Source organism: Larus michahellis, chromosome 17, assembly GCF_964199755.1.
Source record: "Larus michahellis chromosome 17, bLarMic1.1, whole genome shotgun sequence".
NCBI classification, from domain to species: domain Eukaryota; kingdom Metazoa; phylum Chordata; class Aves; order Charadriiformes; family Laridae; genus Larus; species Larus michahellis.
In genome coordinates, this window is record NC_133912.1 from 4,463,756 (window position 1) to 4,485,963 (window position 22,208).

Genomic DNA, 22,208 nt, shown 5'->3' on the forward strand with positions numbered 1-22,208 from the left:
ATGCAAGGTTGAAGGCTCCTTGTAATAAAGACCATGCAAGACTAAATGAAAAAGCAGTACATAGACATGACCAGGAAAGTAAATTATCTTCCTTCCCAGCTATAATACAAAGAGCCTGCCAGTTCACTTTTTCAGATTCTGGATTACAGTGTGTAATTTAACTGAATTTTGTAACATTTTTTTATTCGAGAGCCACTAGAACATGAAGATGACATGGTGGATAGCTTTAACCTGCTCACAAATGGGATACAAACCACAATGAATGAAATAAATGATGCAGCAGCAAATCTAAGAATTGATCTGTGATACTGCCACTTAAAATCCTATTATGGGATTGGAGGGAGGATGCCTGTGTGTGTATTTGAGTTGCTTCAGTTCTGCAACTGGACTGTATCAGCATCTTTGCCCTTTTCCATGTGAATGTTCTTAATGTTGATGGGTACAGCAATGTTCTCTCAATTTATTGGGTTAAATGAGACCTGTGTTTGAGGACAGTTCCACATTCACTTGCATCAGATACCGTAACCTCATGCCTTAGTTTAGATGTCAGCAGAGGGTGGTTGTACTGTACCCGGGAGGTCCTACCTGCTGTTGCCCACACGTGCTGTTATGCAATGACCTATTGTGTCCTATGCAGTAATTCCCAGACTAACTAGTTCTAACAAACATTATGCATGCCAGTGAGTGAATGCGGGATTCATTCTTTCCACGCCTATGGCCTGTTTGTCCATTTCACCTTAATGTTTTTGAGATCTTTTGTAATACTGGAAAGTCTCTTAGATTTAGAAGCGGTGGTTCTGTCTTTAGACGTTGAAACGATGTTATTCTTCTGATTTCTTAACTTGTCTTTTCACCTGCTTTACAAACGTCTGATTTGGACTTTCTGCTCAGGCATTGGTACTGTAAAACAGATTGCAAAGTACATCTTGTCCTCTCAAAGAAAATGTTGGTGTGGTGGAGTCACAGGCAGACGAACTATAGAGCTGTTAGGTTGTGTACTATTCTTAGCCTCTGAAGAGGGCTTTGAACTAAAGCAACATTTGAAATGCAAAGGAGCGTTTGTTGTCAACACCTGTTAAAAGCAAACGTGACCGTGCAGGGTGCAGGTACGAGAGCAGACTATTTCAGAATCATTTGCTGGTTTTGAGATTTTTGCTCCAGACTACTGGCTGTTACTGATCTTGAAGGTGTTTCCCCCCCCCCCCCTAAAATTATTATACGTGTGGGAAATGTAATGCTGCAATTCCTCCCCACTCACTTTTGCACAGAGGGATCATGGAGACATACACTTGATAGTTTTCCAGATATTACTATGACAGAATTATTTTGCTCTTCTCTCAGGAGCATATGTTGATGCTAAAATTCATGCATCACATCCATCTTCTAAGATTTCTTCTCGAAACTTCTTTTTTATTTCCTCTGCTGTTGAGTTTTTTCCAGATTGCATTACTTTGTTTCCTCCTGATTTCTTTGTTTGACTCTTCTTCAAGCCAAGGACACCCATGTGTCAAAGTTCTGATACTGGGAAGGATGCATTTGTCAGACAAAGACTGAATGGTTTGTGATATGGCAAAGGAAGAATGTTCCTAGAAAAATAATGAAGAAGCAGGAGTAGATTCCAGTGTTACAGTTGTAACACTGTCACTCAACCTTGAAATCCTGGAAGGTTCCTCTTCTGTGGTTTTGTCAGTTTCTATTGCTTTGTTGTGAGATTTTGGGATTCCGTGTATACGTTTTTATGAGTGTGTTTTTGTTTGGCATTAGCAGCAAAATGATACATTGACTGAGAATGTAGTCAGAGGTGCTGAGGTACTACAAGTAAAAAGGGAGGCCAGAAACAGCTGCAGGCCAGCTGTCAGTGTTTAGAGAGAGTACTCTCCTGGTCTTCCGAAGTGACATGTTTATGAACTGATAACTATCAGGAGTTCAAGCACAAGAGAAGTTTCTTTTTGTGAAAGAAATTCGTTGTAGATTGGGTCTTCAACCAGCAGGAGAAAACAGACTGTTCGCTCTGCAGATGATTTTGCAGCAACTGCATTTTTCAGTGCTTTTAGGGTCTTGTATGTTCTAGGAGTGGACAACCTGTCCAGTTATCTTTCCCACGGATGTTTTCAAGAAAATGTATTTTCTTTTTGAAGTAAAACAAACGTAGCTATATTCTTTCTTGGTACTGTGCAGTAACTGCCCCCACATTGTGCAAAAACTTGCCCTCCCTTTTTCTTTCCTCTTCTGTCTATATTTGAACATGCCGTTTTGGCTAAGTACTGCAAATCTGTAGGTGGTGGAAAGCGGGTTATGTTGCTGGCCCATAGAGCCTCTCCTCATATTTTTCTTGTCTTTTAAGCAGACAAAATAAATCAGTCCTGACTACTGACAAATGACAAGGTGTTGAAATGAGTCAGCTTGGCACCTCACATACTTGTTGTTGGCATGTTACAGGGTTACATTACCAAGTGATAAGCAGCACATATATCTGGAATTTGGACTCACCCATTGTTTACGTGCTTATTTTTTGTCGCTCTTCCTTCTTCCTTTGTAATTTCTCTTCTTCATGTCTATATGTGAAAAACACTGATATGCAGTATAATTGATACTCGGTGTAATACCCAGCCAGGTATTAAGGAGAGGAGTTTTGAGGAGGGAGGCTCACAAAATGCAGAGTAGCTTCTAGCACATAAGGGTGTGGACTTTTGGGAACAGGCAGGCTGTAGGCTGGAAAACACTCTTCTTTTTTCCCTCCCTCAGTTCTTCCCTTTGTTTCTTTCTCATTGGTAATCCCTCTTGCTGTTTACTGCAATAGGAGTTCTCTTTCTGCCCCTGTTTCTTCTCTAAAGCTCATCTAGACTTGTATTTAAATGTGAAATATCAATATACATTATTTGTCATTTGCAAAGCAAAGCCTTTGTCTAAACAAGATGTGGTACCTACTGGTTCTTACTAAAATGACCATATTAAAGACCTGGTTTCAAATAGAACTTTGTCTAGTGCGTACCAAGGTCTGTTTTGCCAGAGAGATTGTGGCCTTTGGAAAGCGAGTATTGAATTTGGTATCTCAAAAGTGTTCAAATCAACTGGTTGTGCCTTGGTTTTCAGGATGCGTTTGTGAAAACTGAACAGGTATTTGAAGTATCTTAGTCTGTTAATGGGGGGCCAAAAAAAGCAGGTGTGCCCTTCTTTCTGCTTTGACCTGGCAGATGTTAGGTCCTTTCCTGTTCCACTCAGTTTCTCTTAGCCTTTATAACAAAACCAGATGGAGAACTGTTTTCTGGAAAAAGTTTTATTATCAAATTATTCCTATACAGCATTTTTACCTTGGTAAGGTAATGCAGATCTATGTATGCACTGGCTTGGAATTCAGTTCCACCAAAAAAAGAAAATCGGCAAACAACAACTTTAGTGCAAATTAATGCCTTAGATCGTATGGGTCTTCTGCCTTTTTTTTTTTTTTTCCCTTTATGCATGTTTTCCTCTCAGAGTGCTCTCCAAGCTCATCTTTGAATGAGGGAACATTGTGCTTGTTACAAAAATAGGTAACATTTTAATTTCTAGACAAGTGTCAGTTTTACAGTACGGTGGGAGGTAATTTATCAACCTCTCAAGTCCTTATGTCTTCATGAAATTAATGAAATTTCTTCACCCCTTCATGGGGCAAACCCATACTTGGTATTGCACAGACAGGACATTAAAGCAGCAGAGGCTGTGTCAGGTGGGGAAGAAGCTCTCCACAAGGAGGAGGAAGACCACTGAGAAGGACTGTTTCAATAATACATATTCTTGTCCCACCAGCCTGCAGTAGGAGAAGGGAGGGGGGAAAAAAATAGGTTAATTTTTCCTCAGAAAGGAAAAGCGATCATTGGGAAGAAATGGTCTGTTTTTAAGCAGTCCACCTGTCAGTGGCTGCTAAGGTAGGTGTATGAGTAAAAGGGTAGGAATTTTTGTATTTTTTGTATTAAAATACTAAACTAGAAAAATCTACTTACTTCCTGGGTATCTCCTGATGAACAGCTTGCGGACTTCATCGTAGACCCATATCAAGATGGCAAATGGTACAGCCACAAACCAATACTGAAACCTGGGAGCGGGAGAAGAGATTCTCATTCAGAAGCATCTAACCACCCAGCTGAATATCTGGGGTCTCTGTCTATGCTATTTGATGTCACTAAAAGAGAATCTGGCCTTTTTGGCTTTTTTTTTTTCCCCTAATTTAAGAAGTCGAGTGGTTTGAAATAAGATGATGTGATTGTAAGCCTCCCAGTACTAAGTAGTTACTGAATTAATTTATTCCAGGTACTATTCAGAAGGAAATGTTGCCTGGTGGTATTGCAATCTCTGAAGGTGGCAGAAAAATGGAACATTTCTGACAGTGATATATTTAAAATAAAAGTTGCTTGCATAAAATTAAGTAAAATGCTATCTAATCTCACCAAAATATTGTGGAACCTGGAAAAAAGACTAAAATTTTTATTCTACACAAATAGGTTTCTGGGTAGTAAATCTAGTAGAAAGAGTAGTGGGATTTTTGTGGAAACTATGAAAATAATGCCCTTTTTGGTCAAGAAATTCTCCACCCTGTTCTTCATAATGAATATTCTTAAATGTTTATCCTTGAATTGTGCTGCATGGGCATCCTGCTTCCATTCGTCTGTTTCCGGCAGAATGTAAGTCCATGGTGGTTTATACGTAGGGTGAAAAGGAAATATGCTAGCATCAAAACTCACCTCAGTGGTGTAAAGTTCAGGGCTGTAACATGTCCAAGACCATAGGTAAGAATCAGAGCAATTCCTATCTGGGAAAATATACCCACCCAGATGACTTTGTTTCTACGAGAGAACCAAAGAAGAAGGGTTAGGTGCTGCCATCCATGAATAAAAACCTGATGCTATAGCATAACACAAAGGCTGTGCCACTTTCAGAGTTGTGGTTGTGCTCTGGTAGCTAGCGTCAGGGATCTGCATCAGGTGATGAGCACCCCAGACACAGAAACATGAGACAAGTGGTAGACTGTGGCACTGTCTTACATCTCATACACCTGTGTCTTTAGTGGTATCATTCCTGACCTACCTAGATGAAAGCAAACTTTAGGTAGACATGCAGCGTGTGTTAGTCATGTCTTGTAGTTGCACTGGGAATGTGCACATTGTGACTCAAATGTAAATGTAAGACGGAAATATACATAGGTGTAGGCTCTGTACCTGCAGATAAAGAAAGGAAAACAATTTGCTTTCCTATCAGAAATACTCTGACTAAATGCCAGCTTTTATGTGTGGCCTCGGATGCAATAGGTATTTTAATTCCCTGGCTTCCATGGGATTGAGGGGTGCAGAGTGTTCTGCGGAGGGCAGCCAGCACTATCTTAGGGAGCTTGACCAGCTGGTATCTCCTCAGATGCTAAAGTTATCTCAGAGAAGTATAAATGTGCTATCTATCGATAACTACGTAAAGAACTTAAGAAAATAATCTGCAGAGGAAACTCCCTTTTTTTGGAGTAAACATTTTAATGAATGGTGAGTTAGTTTTAAGCTGAGGCATTTTCAGAGTAAGCAGTACGGCGTCTTTCTGCGAAGAAAACCCCTATCATGAAGTAAGAAAGGAGGTGGCAAGAGGTGTAATAAAATGTTTGGAAGCTAGATTTAGTCTTTGTTCAATGACTGAATGTGCGTGGTTAAATCACTGAGCTAGCCTTTTTCTAAAATTAGCAGTAGGCTAACATATCCCCTCCCATGTATCAGGTAATGAATCTGCAAAACTTACCTGAAAAGACCCTGCTGGAAAATGGAATTTCTCCGCGTTTTCCTGATGATCAAATCAGCAACTTGCTGAATTGTAATGCTGACAAAAAAGGCAGTGTAGCCAGTCCACTGTAGGTACGTTCTCTGGTATTTAGTCTGCAAACCAAAGGACAAATCAAATAGTGTTGTATCAGACGCTCATATCTTGTGCAAGTAACTGCAAACCTCGATAGTAAGATTTCAGTTACTAAGGTGTAAATGCTGAGTTATTCCAGATTTAGATACATAATGATCAGATTTTGGTCAGTTGTTCTAGTCCTCTAGTTGCTGTGGATGAGTCTTTAGGCTGAAGCACGAGCTTGGTGTAAGAAAGTATTTATATCGATTTATTAATGGCTTTGGCGTCTTGTGATCTCTGCAGAATGAGTGAGGGGGAGTGAAGAGTGAAAGGGGGAGGGAGAGTCTGCAAAGTACTTTACAGTAGTGCAATGCAGAAGCAGGGCTGAGAGATTGTGATGGGTCTAAACATAAAGTCCAGAGAAGGTGCATCTCCAGAGGCTTTGAATCAGAAGGTGGCGCAAATCGTAGAAGAATGAATGATAGAATGGAGTCTGAATGAAAGAGCTAGGAGGCAGGAAGCTCTGAAGAGTCTATCCTGAGGGACCGTTAGATGAAAATTAATTATTTTTGCATTTAAATCTCTCTCTCTCTTTCCCTAATCCTTTATTTTGGAGCACAGTATAGGATTCTTAAGAAACTGTTGGGTGAGAGACAGTACAAGGATGTTTCAGTGCGTCTTTACCCATTCCTGTCCGTATGAATCCTCAAAGTCATTAATGGCATTGTTTTCCCAGTCGACTCGCACACCAAGCAGCGTGGAAGGGAGGAAACCTTGTTCAGCGTACACGGTAAAATAGGTTACAAAGGCTCCCACTGACTGCATGATACCTGCAAAATCAGAGGTAGAAATGAGGAAGAAGCAAAATTTAGGAGCACTGGGGAATGTGCTGGCTGTCAGTGTTCATCTGTCTCCTATGGCATGAAACCTGGCAATAGTTCCAGAGCTTTTAGAGCTCTAAGGTTCTTGACACCTGTAAATAAAAACCTGCTGTTTTGTTGGGTAACGAGCAACTGAAGGGAGTCAGGACATTTGCCTGGGAAGGCAGAGGAAGGAGTTGAGTTTCAGCCTCCCCTTTTCTAAGAAATTAATCAAATTGACTCTGTCCTGATTTGTTGATACAAGATAGTGTTTCAGAGAACAGGCAACCTACCGATCTGCAGATAGGAGTATACAGCGAGCTGCTCATTCACCAGCCTGTCTTTCTTTTTGTTACGAGGTCTCCTGTTCATAATGTCGCTTTCAGCTTTTTCGTAGGCTAATGCAACAGAGGGGATCTGCAACAGAAACAAACCGTCAGAGTCTTGGTGGCTACATTTTTCTGCTTCTCAGATGCTTATTAGAAAAGTTTCAGTTCTCAAGTGGTTCTGTTGACATACCCTGCCTTTTCGGCATACACAGAGCAAATGAAAGAACAATCCGTGTAGCATTCTCTTGACATGTATAAAGGATTTGGGGGAAGTCTGAAACTGTCTCACAGGTCCGATGATCGTATGACAGTACAAAGGGCTAGAGGATACTGAAAACATTAAAGGATCTTCCCCTTGGACTAGGCTCTGATGAAATGTCTAGTATTCATCCCCTGTAGTAACTGCCGCAGTCTGTATGATCTCTTGGTTGAAACACACTGTTATTTTGCACACTGCTGAGTTTTGCTTGTCAGCATAACTTGTCAGAAGTCTTTTCTTTCTACAGGTTATTTTTTCTACTCTTCTTTCTCTATACCTGGCTGCTTTTAATCTAGCCCTCTACTCTTTCACTAGCTTGTTATTCAGCTGCAGGGTAAGGCAACTAAATCTTTCAGTGTTCTGCATGTCCCTTTGCACCCAGCCCCTCATTTGTCATGATATTTCAGCAGAAAATAACTTAAAAGACTGCAACTTACAATGTCTGTGCCTAGGTCAATGAATAGGATGGTGATAGTTCCAATGGGCATTGGAATGCTGGCAATAATGTAGATGAGAAAGGGGCAGAGCTCGGCAATATTCTTAGTCAGGGTGTAGGCAATTGTTTTCTTTAGGTTGTCAAAGATCAGGCGGCCTGGAGGAAAAGAAAAAATTTCTGTAAGAACTAGTTGTCAAGAGTGTTTTCCAGAAAAAAGTTCAATTTTTAACTAAATTTACTGCTTAGGTCTACTTTCCTTGTATGTTTCCTCATGCATTTGGGGTTTATTTTCTTTAAATACTAACCTACCTTCCCCAGAGCCTCTGAAAATTCAAGCGAAAATAAAAAATGTCAAAAGACTGAGGGAAAAGTCCTTTTCCACAACATGCTGTAGTTTTAACACAAGCTCTTTACGGTGAAAGAAGAGTGGAATGTGTGTTACTGTCATAGGTGGAGCACAGTGAAGGTGACACGTGAGCAAGTAATAGAGTGAAAATGTAGAGAAAACAAGAAGGGAAGGGCTTTTGTCTGGAGCTTGAACAAGCAGCGATAGCAGACTGATGCTATATCTGAGAGGGGGATGATTTCCTTATTGTCTGTTTGTCACGTGTCCATAAATGGAATTAATTCCGTTTTTCCAAATATCAAAATCGCATTTACAAATCCAGAAAGAAAAAAGGGAGGGTGAGTGCAGAAGGGAAGGATCAGATGGACCTGCCAGTGCCGTGTGGCTGTCAGAAGCTTGCAGCTAAGAAAGTGGATAGCAGCGTTGTTTTTACCTTCCTCCACTCCTGTGACAATAGAAGCAAAGTTATCATCCAGCAGTACCATATCAGCTGCGTTTTTAGCTGCGTCAGAGCCAGCAATACCCATAGCAATTCCGATATCTGCTTTTTTAAGAGCAGGGGAGTCATTGACTCCATCTCCAGTCACGGCAACAACTGCTCCCTGGAACACACAAAAGGATCCAGATGTGGTTTTTTTGAGGAGATGGTACTATCTTTCCCTAAGGACTGTCTGCTCTCGGCACACTCCCTGTCTTTAAATCTCTGGAAGAAAGATGCTGATAGGAAGTTCTGAATCCTCTTTGTACCCACATAAAACGTAGCCAGCGATCAGAAAGACTCTAGGTAGGATTCATACAGCAGTCTCAGACTTTTGTGTAGTAGTTGTCTATATCCGAGTTTGTCGTCAAGACTCCCTTAATAGTAGAGAGAAATGGGAAATTCAGGGATGTGATTTACTACATGTAAATTAGGTGCATTTAAAATGCAATTAATCTGATTATTTATTTCTGTGGAATATAAGGGGGCTTAAAATTTTAGACATCTGCCTGCAATGTATATGGACTATCCCCGTCTGAGCAGACCCAGGCTCATCTCTGGCATCTGTGGGAGATTCAGTTGACACAACATGTTCTATCTTTGTCCTTTTTTTCTGAAGTGCTTATAGCATCAGTCAGTTTTTATCTTAATTGTAAATTGTATAACCGTTCAGTTAAGACCATTCTCATCCTATCCCAACGACTTCTGGTCATTGCCAGTCTATGCTAGAATTGTGTTAGTAATTGAAAGGGTGGAAAACTCTGATTATTCAACTCAGCATCTTTCATCCAATGAAATCATCTACTGCAGCTAAAATTTTGGTTGATGCAAAAGTTCATGGTTTTGATAGCAATACAGAGTGTTCCAAGTGGGGAAAAAGCCTGACAAACTGATTAATACAAATACTGAATGTCCTGTCCCTGTGGGGATTTAGCACAATGTCACTACCTATAAATAATGCCACGTACAGAAGGGCTTATAAGCTCTGAGTACTAAACATAGCATGTAGACTGGCTGGCTTGAGTTGAGGAGGGGAGGGTGTTCCTTTTCATCCTTTGAAGAGACAAATCTATCAGGAGTGTGGGTGTCTAAGCAGTGCAGAACACATTTACCCCCTGTCTGCTAAAAGCCATTCAAAAAGAAGAAAGAAATTGAAAGGGTTTTTTTGTTTTTTTTTTTAAATTTATTACTCTCCTGAAAGCAGTTCAGGCTTAAACCCAAAGAGCTGATAATGCTGATTAGAAAGCTTAGCTGTGGCATAATTACAAAAATAAAATAATGTCTTCTCTGCAAAGTTCGGGCATGGCAGTAGTGTGGCTTTCAATTTGCAATATCTACTTGGAAGATGTTGTATCTGAGGGGAGAATCTTTTGATGACAATTTGCATCTTTTTCAGAGCTCTATATGTGTCATTTCTTTCCCTTCTGCCTCTGTGCTGGCTGCACTCCATGTTCCTTTACATGATGTTATTGCCAGTGGATGGGACAAACTCTCTTTAAATCCTGCTTTCTGTGGTTTGTTTTACAGTCTTTGAAAGTAACATAGGTAAGGCTTGGTCCTACATAAATCATGCTACAACATTTTGCAGGATTCATACCTTGTTTTGCTTCTAAACATTCCTGTGGGCGGGAAGTACGTAGGTCTAAGTGGCCACAAGAGATGAGAGGATGTGATAACATGTTGTTTTTATCTGGAGTTAAAGAATTCCTGAGGGACAGCTCCTTCCCAGACAGTGTACAGTCTCTGCCCAGGAGGCTTTATGTGCAGCACAGCAGCAGCTTCTCAGAATTACATGCAAAAGACAGACCCTTGGTACAGCTCCAAGCCAGCGAAACTTAGGAAGAGCTCATTTTGTCACTAGGAGTTCAGAGTCTGCAACAGGAATTTGAGTGGCTTGGATTCTGTCCAGACAGTGTTTGTGGCACTCTAGTAGATAATGTTCTTGCACAGTGAAAAGAGTATAAACAGAGCTTAACGAGCACTGGAAATTGGCTGCCACCCTCTCACCTCGGGGACATTTTCTGCGGAAAGCTACTGCCTTGTGAATGCCCGATAGCCATATCTATGGATAACCTTTTACACCTCTTACTCACCTGCCTTTGGCAGCCTTCAACTATAATCAGTTTCTGTTGGGGTGATGTCCGAGCAAAGACTATCTCCGAGTGGTTACACAAGATTTCATCCAGCTGCTGCAAGCTCATATCCTTCAGCTCCATCCCATTAACTACTGCTGCTGTAGCTTCTCTGTAAGAGCCATGGGAAAGCTGGGTAAATTTTCAAATCAAAAGGCTTAGATAAAAATAGTGCACTCAGAATGTATGAGGCTTGATAGTAAGGAAAGCAGCAAATTGAGTTAATTTCAGAAGCATTAGTTGTTAATCAGCAGGTGTTGAATGAAAGCCACTGTAGAAATCCAGAGTGAATTACAGTTACCTAGATACAGAGGGGAGTAATTGAAGCTTCCTCCTGAGCAGACATAACAGCAGAAAATGCATTTTAAAGAGGGTTCTGAGTGGGAGGATGGGACAGTGGAGGAGGAAGACATCTTTTCTGTAAGAGCTTTTATCTTTCTCTTATGATGTTATTTTTTTCCCTTTTAATGGGTGAAGGAGGAATTTGGACTGATGGTCCTTAAGTTGTGTGATTCTGAATTTTGCTTTTCATACATGTGTGTTTTGTCAAATGGCCAGTGACAGCAAAGTCCCAGATGATCTACAAAGTACAATTTACTTGTGTTTTTTCAAGGGCCAGTGGGGATGAGAGCCACTGACCTAGACACATAGTCATTGAGGTAGAGATGGCATGTTGGACAGACTTAATGGCTGGGTATGTATCAAGAAACAGAAAAGCAAAAAGCAGCTGTGATGCAAAAATAGGCTATAAAAGTATTGTGGAGGGAGAAGGCATGGCTTTCAGCAAATGAACCCATAGGTATCCCCTATACTTCGTATTTTCTTACCGTCTATTGACTTGCTCAACAGGAATGTTGAGGCGCTTAGCAATATCTTCCACAGTCTCGCTGGTGGCTGAGATGATGCCTACACTCTTGGCAATGGCCTTGGCAGTAATTGGATGATCGCCAGTGACCATGATAACCTGAGGAAGGGACAAGCACTCAGCGTGAGTGACAAATGTATATGCAATGGCTGGAGTGAGATAAGGTGAAATATCTATTGTTGTAGACCAGGAAGCAGTTTAGAATCTGGACTTGGAACGCTGTGCTATGTACATAACAATGACAGGTTATGACTATTACTTAATTAGCTCTGTATTGACATGTGGTATTAGCACTATTTTATCAGGGCTGTAAAGGAAGAACTTGTCACAGGCAGCAAGGTTAGAATAATGCAGAATAAAGAAGCCTTTATATAAGAATTTATATTGGGTATACTCAAAGGTGGGAGTTCGTTAGAATATTGCATCTTAAAATGGGTCCTTGTGACTAAAGCGTCCTCACAGATAAGACACAATTTTTCTTGTTTTTCTTGAAGAAAAGTTGCCAGTTGCCAGGTCTGTCTTCAGAGTACAGAAAATTTAATCAGGATTGGGACTTGGGATTCATCTCATCTGAGATCAGTAATACCAAATATTCATTTTCCTTTCTTTAGCTAGATTGCCTCTTTGCCTAGAGCTGAAGGTTTACGTGTGGGTCCCCTGGGAGTGAAATTAGGAGAATTACTGCTTCAGATTCAATTTGAACAGTTTTGAGATTAGCGATTCCTGTGCATAAAAGTTCATAGCAAGTGTAGCCCTGTGTCCTAATGCTTTCTCAAGAATTGTTTCTCTTAAGTTATGCTGTTTACAAGCAAGTAATTCTAGCTGGCCTGGTTTCTATATTCTAGAAATGGATCTGATGACACGGTATCTGAGCTTTTCCGCATTTGGATTTCCAGTTTGGGGGTTCTGTGCCTTTTCTATAGTCTGATTCCCATGTAAATTAAACTGTTTTGCCTTTCAGAGCCTTCAAGTAGTTTCTTTAAGTTACAGTTGTAGAATGATTTCAACGTACGTTTAGATTTTTGGTAGTTGTTGTTAGAAAGATACATAGCAACAATATGGTCGAAGATCTTAAAAGTTGTGTTATTATTAGTCTTTCTGTGGAATCACTGTATTTTTCATTGTAAAATTCCTACCTTGATCCCAGCACTGCGGCATTTTGAGACAGCATCTGGCACTGTGGAACGAGGTGGGTCGATCATAGATAAGAGCCCAACAAAGCACAGGTTGGAGGTTGGGAAGTTCATGGAATCTGTGTCAAATGGGTAGGTGTCTGGAAACTCATTTTCAGGCAGGTACAAATGACAGAAACCTGAAAAGAAACTTAGGTTGAAGTCATGTACAGGAAATAGTGGGAGAAAGAGGAGAGCTTGCTATATAGTGCCAGACTTTGCTCTTGTCCATAGAACTCCAGTGTGTTCAAGCATTATCTTTTCGTGGAGGATTTTTAAGCTGCCATTGTAACTTTCACATCAAAGCTCATATCGAGTCAGTGTTCTACATAGCAAAGCTAGTGAAACTGCCATCAAGGGGGAGTGTTTCCCTTTGTGGATTACTTCTGGATTTTTTTGGCTGTGCAGTGTGACAGATCAACATCAGCATCGAGCAGTAAGGGCATCCCTGCCACAGAGATCGTCCAGCATGTCAGTGTGGTTTTAACACTCTGCTTAGGATGCTTTCCGTTTTTCCTTCTACTGCAAAGAGGAATGAAGCCCAGACACACTGGATTGTACCTAGATTTAAAATCCCATTTTACACCAGAGTTCTCTGGTAGGCCCTTTAGTTGAACTCACCCAGCACTCTCTCTCCCATGCCCCCCAGCTCCATGTATGCTGTTTGGAAAGCTTCTGCCTTTTCACTGTCCAGTGGTTCTTCTTTGCCATTGATCATGATGGTGCTACATCTCTCTAAAATCCTCTCTGGGGCACCTTTCATCACCAGCAGAAAGCGTTTGTCGTTGGGATCGTCAGTCTCGTGAATTGAAAGCTGCATGCCACAAACACAAAATGATTTGAAAGAGCATACATGATCCTGATTTGTTTCTAGTTTTGGTCACTTTGCATGGAAGTTATGTTTCTTGTTTTCCATGAGGACATCATACATTCCATCAAATGGACTACATTTATTATAGCTTAGCTTTCCTCTGTCACTGAATTACCCCATTAAGACTTCCAGGTCACAAGTAGTTGCATTAGAGCCGGTGATAGAAACAGGTTTTTTGAAACAGTCTGCCATAATTTCCACAAATAAAACACACCTGGAATTTGTTGGTAGAGTTGAAAGGAATTTCGGCCACTTTCTTGTTCTGCGCTCTAATATTCATGACATCACCCAAGATGACTTCTGCAAATTTCAGCAGAGCTGTTTCAGAGGCATCACCTACCACGACTCTCTGTATGCACAAAAGAAGGAACAGTTTATAGCTCATATACTTCTGAACTTCCATCAAGAGAGCTTGCGTGCTTCTATAACATGTTGTATGCTTGAGCAGCGGTGAATCTATGTTGCTATATTCAGGTTGTCCTGGAAAATTATTTCAGTAAAAATTTGTGACATCTGTTTTGCACTTGATGCTAGAACTAAGCTACAGCAAAGAGATGAAATTAGCACTTGTTTCTGGGAAATTGAAAGATTTGTGATCACTTCCAGGTTTGTGCGGAGGCTTTGTAATGCAATTCTAGGGTAGCAGCAGGCGTGTACGGGTGAGCTAGCTGATGCATAAAATCAAATGACTTTGAGGAAGGCATTGACGGAGTAAACAGGAGAAATCATGGGTTTGTTCTGGTGTTCTCGTCACCAGAATTTGTTATCTTCAGCAGTCATGTGTAAAGACAATTAAGGCACATTTACCTTTTCTATCCTGCCATATTATGTTAACAGTGTAATAATTACTAGCGTAGAAATTCTTGCTACCTGAATTGTCTTTTTCGTTATAGGGACAGTTGCTCTTGGTTTTGTGGGGGTTTTTTCCGTCCTTTTGCAATCGTATACCAGTAATACTATTATAAATAGTAACTTACAAGATTGGCACAGTAAAATGGAGGAGATTACTAAAGCTAAACAGGACAACTCACGTATATTGCTCTTGAGAGGAAGAGAAATAAACTGATGTGAAGTAGGCAGTACCTTCATTATTGGGAGATTCTCCTGTCCTGGTCTGAATTCTGCCCGGTTGCAGAGAGTTACAATTTTTGATAATGCTGTCCATGATGGAGAACTTTGATCAAAAGGCTGGGCTGCGAGGAAGCAAAATAAATTTTGCATCCGTTAGCATATTGCATGATGGAAGTAGAAGTTTAAGTTTGAAACAACAGGATTGAATTATTTGCAGAAGAAAATTGCTGTTTTGAGAGGTTCTGTTACAGGAAAACAATTTGACGCAAACCATTACATCCATCAGTTAGCAGTTCTGGCAAAATTGCTTAGATGATATTTCTCTGTTTATTTCCCTACTAAGTGTACTGTCAGCAAAAGGATCTGGATTAGAACCTCCTCCAGACTTACTTTCTGTGAGTGGAGTTCAAATATTAGTTCTTTTTTTTGCATCTGTACATGGCTAAGAAGGGACTCTCCTGTTGCACACTACACTTCTATGTGGAAGGAAGACTCATCTGCTCTAACTGTCAAAAGACATTCCCATTGACAGCAGTTTGACAGCCAGTAGGTATGAAACAAAAGGAGTTGCCCCTTCCCAGATCTCCCATTGCTGTATTTACTTGTTTGATCTTCGCTGGTGTCAGCGGAGTAGATCTGATTATCAAACCAGAGGTGGGCAACAGTCATCCTGTTTTGTGTGAGGGTCCCTGTCTTGTCGGAACAGATGATGGAAGTAGAACCAAGTGTTTCTACAGCTTCCAGGTTCTTCACCAAACAGTTCTTCTTCGCCATCCGCTTGGCTGTCAGAGACAGACTGACCTGGCAGAAGTAAAGAAGTTCAGCTCACTGTTAGTGAGGTACAGTTACAGAATGATGCAGTGAGGTTATATACTTCTACTAGGGCTTTTATGTATGTTTTTTTTAAGAAGAGAATATTTTTTAAAATTTATCTTTTGGATGACTGCAGTGCATTATTTTTTTTCTTTTTAATAGCATTATTAAGGTCAGAGGCTTGGCTGTAACTAGCAAAAGTACATTTGCTGCTGAGAGGAACTTGCTTGCCTGCTGATAGAAATAAGAATGTCATATCAGTTAAGAGGCTATTTTAGATGGAAAGGCCTAAAATGTGGGGGGAGCTCCTAATCACCAACTTAATGAATCCTGAAATGATTCTCTTCATTATTGCAGCTGGTTGTTCGCTGTTGGTGTACTTTAGGGCTAACAATGCTTAGCAGATGTACTGCTTCTCAGCCAGGGATTTTAGTGATGCTTTATATGTGTAGGTAAGTGGAATTTTCATGCAACTTTTAGGGTACAATATCCTCATTTCCAAATAGGAACAGGTTGTGGAGAAATGAGTCACATTGTTCTACTGGTTAGTAATTGAGGGAGAAGGGTACTTCAAGAACCTTATTTCAAACTGGGTTGTTGTGCTGAAGCTTTTAAGATTAATGGCTTAGTTATGCCAGAATTCCCAAATGAAATGTTTGTCCATTCAGTTTCATGGAATAAAACACCCCTATTTCCAACTCCACTCAGCCAAGTCACTTAATGGATAATCTGTTCTTCAGTGGTTAATGTTGCACTGCGATGAACTTCGCAAGTGATGAATTGTGGTAATGACTGAAGGACTACAGTGGCAACCTGTGAATTCAAACATAGACTTACTGTTACTGTGGCTAGCAGTCCCTCTGGCACATTTGCCACAATGATGCCAATGAGAAAGATGATGGAGTCTAGAATCTTGTATCGCATAGAAACAGATATAATGAAGAAGAGAACACCAATGGAAATGGCCACTCCTGCCACGAGGTAGACGAAATGTTCTATCTCAATAGCAATGGGTGTTTTCTCATTCCCTACTCCTGAGGCAAGAGAAGCAATCCGCCCGATGATAGTGCGATCCCCAGTGTTGATTACAATGCCAGTGGCAGTGCCTGCAAAGAAATTAAAGACTGTCAGCTGCAGGAGAGACTAATTCTGTCTTCTGTACCCAGTACTGATTGATAAAGACCCTTCTCAGCCTTAATGGGACTGAGACTTCAACCCAGGATTACGTTCTTCCCCTTAGAAATCTTCTGTCTGTCGGTGAAGAGAAAGACAGACGTAAACTGTTTGCATTAATTGGAGTCTTTTGGGATTGCATTGCAGTAGGAATGTAGTGTTATCCTGAGCACTGTTCAGTCTCATAGTAGGTATTTTGTTACGTATGACACACATACCTTTTGGCTTTATTTTGGTGTGCTTGGGACAACAGTTTCTTGTGAGCAACTAAACCTTTCTGGGATTCCTTGAAGCGGAATTGTTTAAAATGAGTTAGCAGTATTATGCAGCACCTGTACAGGTGCCATTTCGGGAGGCCCTTCTCTGTCTCTGTACACACCTTCCACACAAGTGGTGGAGTAGAACGCAATGTTCCTAGTCTCCAGGGGGTTGTCGTGGGTGAAGTCACAGGAACGAGACTGTGGTTCTGATTCCCCAGTGAGCGAAGAATTGTCCACCTTTAATGAAACAGAGACATGCCCATATTAAAGTTAGTAATACGCAGTTATGTCTAGCACAGAAGGCAGGGCAGCAGCACATTTAATCATTGGTGACAGGGACATAATCTCTCAGTGCCTTTTCTGTGAGAGGCTTGCTGTTGTCACTGAGAAAATCTGTTTCTGTGGGAATTCACTACAGTCAATGTTGTGTGTTTGTGAGTGGGATTTTCAGTAGCAGCCTGAAAGAAAACAAGGTTTGAAGATCTGCCTCCAGGTCTGTGGAATCTCTTAATACTGTATTGGTATTTCTGCTTCTGTCCTGGCAAAGAGCATTGTTAGAATGTGGTATGAACCTAATGGCGTCTTCTGTTGTTCAGGGAGTGGCAGTGTTAGATGTTAGATGAGCTGAGCATCACAGTATAGCTTCTGCACTCTATGATTTAATTAGATTTATGTCTAATTAAAGCTTCTAAGTAACTCCTACTGGGTGCACAGAAATTCTTTATATATAATAAAAGTCTCTAAACCATGTTTTTCCTCTTTCCCTGTGCTCTACAAAGTACTGTTTACCTTACAACCCTGAGTAGAGATCAGACGAATGTCCGCTGGGATCCTGTCTCCACCCTTTATTTCCACGATGTCTCCAACCACCAGCTGGTCTGCTGGCAGTTCTTTCTTTTCTGCATCTCTGATGACAAGAGCTTGCTGAAAGACAGAAGTGTGACAAAAATGAGCATTGTGCCATCCTCTAAACCTCCTACCGAGAGGTAAATTCAGGTTGGGTTTATTGCACTTTTGTCATTTTTAGGTGCGCTATTAGAATTAACTTTTATCTCAAATGAAATGCTTTGGTTATTCTCACCTGTGGAATCATTTTACTGAAGCTGGCCATGATGTTTGTGCTTTTAGCTTCTTGATAGTAAGCAAAGATACCAGTGAGGATGACAACCAGTGCCAGGACAACGCCAAGGTAGAGCTAATCGATAAAAGGCATAATCCGGTTAATTTAAGACAGGTGTTCATCAGTTCCTCTGCTAGAATAAATCATAGTTCTGTATTGTTTCAGGAGACTCTTGAAATGAGGTATTGGTCAGGTTAAAAGACAGTTTAAGATAAGAACTTTCAAGTTTTGCCCAGCTAATGATCAAGTAAAGCTTTTTGAGTATGAAAAGGGCTTTTAATAGCAAGTTTCACATCTCTCTAAAAGCCTTCTGTAAACCAAACCTGACACAAACCCGAACAAATTATATTCCTAGCAGAGTAACTCATAAGGGAATCGGAGTCAAAGACTCCAGACTCCTTTGCGGACTTCACTATTGCTCTTATGAGTACTCAAGGATTGTGCTTATGGGTAGGGGTTATAAAACCTTTGGATAGGCATTCTTAGACCAAAGTGGTATGTCAGGTATTTGAGTGTTTATCAGAAATGTTCAGTAGTAGAGGGAGAGTTCTGAAAGAATAAAAGGCCTCCTTGTAGTTACTGAATAACTATGAAGTAATATTTAAATGACTTAGATTGCCAAAAGGGTCAAATACTCGCTTTGTGGTTATTCAAATACTTACATTGTCAAAGGCTGATTCAGCTCCCTGAGCAAGCTGAATGCCAAATGAAATCCAGGAGAAGATGGCTCCTATCCATAAGAGGATGGAAAACCCTCCCACCAGCTGCTTGAGGAACTTAACAATTTCAGGAGTGGCTTTGGGAGGAGTGAGTGAGTTGGGACCATCCCGAGCCAAAATCTCTGCTGCTCTTGCACTAGAGAGACCCTGCAAAAGTAAATGACATGTTTAAAAGGAAGTCACAGAAAACAGATCAGAACAAAATTTGCATGCTGTTTTTTCCTTAAACATTGGTTGTGTCACAGATCAATTGCAGTAACCTGCATCTTTGGTTTCGCGGCTTTGTGATTTCAGGGTGGCTACTATTAGTTATCTGCTATGAAGAAACAGATATTTCTTTACTGGAGCATTGAATTTGGGGCTGTGTCTATTAGGAGGTTTCACTCTGTCAGTTATCTGTCAGGTATACCTGTACTAAGTGTTTGGAAAGCTAAGCAAAACCAGACATCAGTTCTTTTGCTGCTCTTTCTGCATTTCCACCAAGACATTGGTCATTTATGGGTTCCTTGAAATTCTTGTCTGTACTCTGGCCATGTTCAATGCTTTGATATTCGAATGTCAGGTTTCAAATGGACTTAGGTGTATAGTTTCTCAAATCTAGTTTTTCCTTCAAGATAAATTCATTTACAGTGCACTTTCTTGCTATAGATTGTTACAGGCACTGCCAGTGAAAAATGAATTGTAGTGAAATTGAAGTACCGGATAAAAACTTTAGAAAAGCTGCGGTCCTGGTGCAAACTTTGAGGTCACATTTTGTGCAGGGATTTTTATTTCAAAACAGTAGGTCAGACTTGAGAAAAACTCCAGTTTAAATCCAGGTCAGTGCTGCATGTTGACTTGCTGGTTTGGGCTTTATGAGGAGTTAGCACATCGTACTCATGCATGCATGCATCCACACATACAGCTATGTTTGAATGTTTTCCTACTGCTTCCAGGAAGCTTTGTGTAAGCCAGAGGCAAAGTAAGGCAACTGATTCGAGCAGTTTCTTAATGATGCCCTATGGACTTACTTTGTTGATGCTTGTACCATACTTTTCCTCCAGTTCTGAAGTGCTGAGTTTGTGGTCATCCTGAATTCCAAAAGAAAGAGAAAATGATAGTGAGCAGAATATCAGACTGTTGAAAATTTTATTTCAGGATCTGGAGAATGTTCACGCTGCCTGAATCTGGGACAGTGGATCCAGTTGCCAGTATGAAATTCCACTTTCATGAATAGACAATATGTAATTTCCATACTGATAAGCAAAGTATCTTCCACTGGAAGATAGTATTTTCTTTTGACTTTTAGGGTACTTTTGTAAATAGTCCAGCAAATCTGTCACAAGAACAGAATGGCATTTTCATGTTAATATTGCTTGCCAAAAATACCTGTGCTTCTTTTAGATAAATAGTTCCTTTTTACATACTACAGGACACAAGCATTCACGACCATAGCCAGTATGTTGATAGAAGAAAGGGTGTGGTGTCAGAATATGTGTGACAACAATCTGCACTTGGTTGACAAGGGTAGGGTATGTTAAATTATTCGCCACAGTCTTGTAAAAGAAGCAGCAGGTTCTAACCACAGTTAAAAAGGGTGTGGGAGAGGGAAATCTCAAATCTCTTCTCCTTTCCCTGCAGTGACACCTCTGTGGTATCATTGACCTAATTATATCTTGTGCTGAACTGAGATTTAGAAGCCAAGAATTTGAGAGATCTCACAATTGTTTTCACAGAATGATTCATTGGTACTTGGATGAGTCAATTAACTTGTCTGTGCTTTGGTTTCTCTTTAGAAACATGAGAGTGATGTTACATCCCCTGGTGGCAAAGATAAGATACATCGAGAATTATTTAGCTACCACTAGGTAGATCTTGAAAACATGGTGGCTAAACTGATGGCTCGTTTTGGGGTTTCCTTACCTTTGAAATACTGTCTAGCCCATAAATAGCCTCCTCTTTGAGTTGCTCTCAAAGCAATTCAGAAAAGAGGGCTGTATAATTACCTTCATTTTTCAGGTTGGGAAACTGAGATGTATAGAGAGGAAGCAACCTTTCCAACATCAGCCAGCAGGTCAGTAGCAAGCCAGAAGTAAAATACAGGTATCTTGAGCTTTGTGCGCTGTCCTTGAAGTACAGTGCAGTTAATTTGGGGAAGAAAAATATCTTAAAGCTGAGGCATGCCTTCAGATCTACTAGAAATCTCTGGAGCAAAATGCTGTCCTGCTACTTTTCCCTCTGTTTCCTGACTGACTGTGCAAGTGACAATTCACAGGAAACACTGATTACAGTATCTGGGGAATAACTCCTCTTTGGGCAGATAAGGTTCTGTACCATTGGTGACTTAATTAAGCCAGAATCATTCTTTCATTATAGGTATTAATCCTGCACAACTTTTTTCTGGCACACTTTAGGAGCGTGAGGAAGCAAATCCATCCCTGTGTTAGGATTTCCAGTGCAGCAGGTCTTTCAAAATGACAGTGCGATGGCATTTTCCTCCCCATCACCAGACTTCATTCAGAAAGTGGGTAGAGACTGTCCTGCCAGGTGTAATGGGAGCTTAGCAACACTCACCAGCTCCAGTTCTTTCTTAAGGTCTTCTGTCTTCTTTTTTTTCTTGTTGCCTTTCAAGTCTTTGTACTTCTCCTCTTCATCTCCCATCTCTGTCTTTTCTAGATCTTTTGTCCCATAGATCTCAACTGAGTAAACATCGGACTTTTTCTGTAAAAGAAATAAGGTTTTGGTATTGTTGTGAACATGTGCTGGGACTTGAATGAAGCCGTAGAAATTACCACAAACAAGTCGAACTCTGACAAATGTACTTTTTTTTTTTTTTTTTTTTTAGACAAATTGCTACTGTCTCTTTCTCCTGAAAACTTGGAGTGCTAGTTCCCATTTATCCTGAGATCTCTCCAGCTTGTGTTACAGCAGGTCATGGTCAGAGCTTCAGCAGATGTAAATTGCAGTGATTCCTTTAGAGATGTGCAAAAATTTGAGTATTCTGTATTCTAACACAAAGTGTAGGAAGACTGCCCCGGGATCTAAGCATTGCTAGTGAAAACCATTAAGTCATTTCTCAGCTCCAAGGAAGAGATTGGTGTAAAAGCAAAAGATTTTTAAAAGGAAAGGGGAGAGGGAAAAATATTCATTGAGAACTTGCCTGTTCCTGGAGCTTTTTTAGATACATGACTTCAAGATTTACTTTTCTTTTTTTTATTGAAATTAATACTTGCATTTTTATATTTACACATTTACACTCTATTGTGTAGCAAGAAATGGAGGCCAAGCACCATACTGGTAGCCAAGGAGAAACAAGTCTGTTTCTTTTCACCTAGAGCTCAGAACTGACAGGGAGTTACAAACTCTTCACTCGTTTTTGCCAGTCTACTACCAGGTACAGGAAACTGTTAAACTAGGGAAGCTGCCAAACCTCTGGCAATGTGGGTCTTATTGATAACTTGGGGGGGTAGGGCTGTTC

At 40.5% G+C, this 22,208-nt stretch overlaps 2 protein-coding genes across 2 annotated transcripts in view; one reads left to right on the forward strand and one right to left on the reverse strand.

The window, feature by feature from the left end:
• Nucleotides 1-22,208, forward strand: part of C17HXorf65 (chromosome 17 CXorf65 homolog) — a 54,966-nt gene that overhangs the window by 13,911 nt on the left and 18,847 nt on the right. The gene's annotated exons all lie outside the window — the stretch shown is intronic.
• Nucleotides 3,310-22,159, reverse strand: ATP12A (ATPase H+/K+ transporting non-gastric alpha2 subunit). Its single transcript, XM_074561368.1, has 22 exons — nt 21,305-22,159; nt 19,762-19,821; nt 18,695-18,898; nt 17,994-18,107; nt 17,702-17,836; nt 17,032-17,149; nt 16,317-16,585; nt 15,269-15,467; nt 14,679-14,788; nt 13,810-13,944; nt 13,346-13,538; nt 12,689-12,864; nt 11,515-11,651; nt 10,649-10,799; nt 8,511-8,679; nt 7,733-7,887; nt 7,001-7,124; nt 6,532-6,677; nt 5,752-5,885; nt 4,719-4,820; nt 3,981-4,072; nt 3,310-3,787 (listed from the first exon to the last, which is right to left on the reverse strand). Exons 1-22 carry the CDS (start codon nt 21,389-21,391, stop codon nt 3,759-3,761), a joined length of 3,039 nt encoding a protein of 1,012 aa, XP_074417469.1. The 5' UTR covers nt 21,392-22,159; the 3' UTR covers nt 3,310-3,758.

What these genes read in the sequence shown, in the direction of transcription:
- ATP12A (XM_074561368.1), bottom strand. Translation starts at nt 21,391, where the DNA reads ATGGGAGATGAAGAGGAGAAGTACAAAGACTTGAAAGGCAACAAGAAA. An exon ending in TTGAAGGCTGCCAAAGGCAG is followed by an intron (nt 8,680 to 10,648) that starts GTGAGTAAGAGG and finishes TGTGTGTTCCAG; the next exon opens with GGAGCAGTTGTTGCCGTGAC. An exon ending in CTGAACTTTACACCACTGAG is followed by an intron (nt 4,073 to 4,718) that starts GTGAGTTTTGAT and finishes TCCCGCTCCCAG; the next exon opens with GTTTCAGTATTGGTTTGTGG.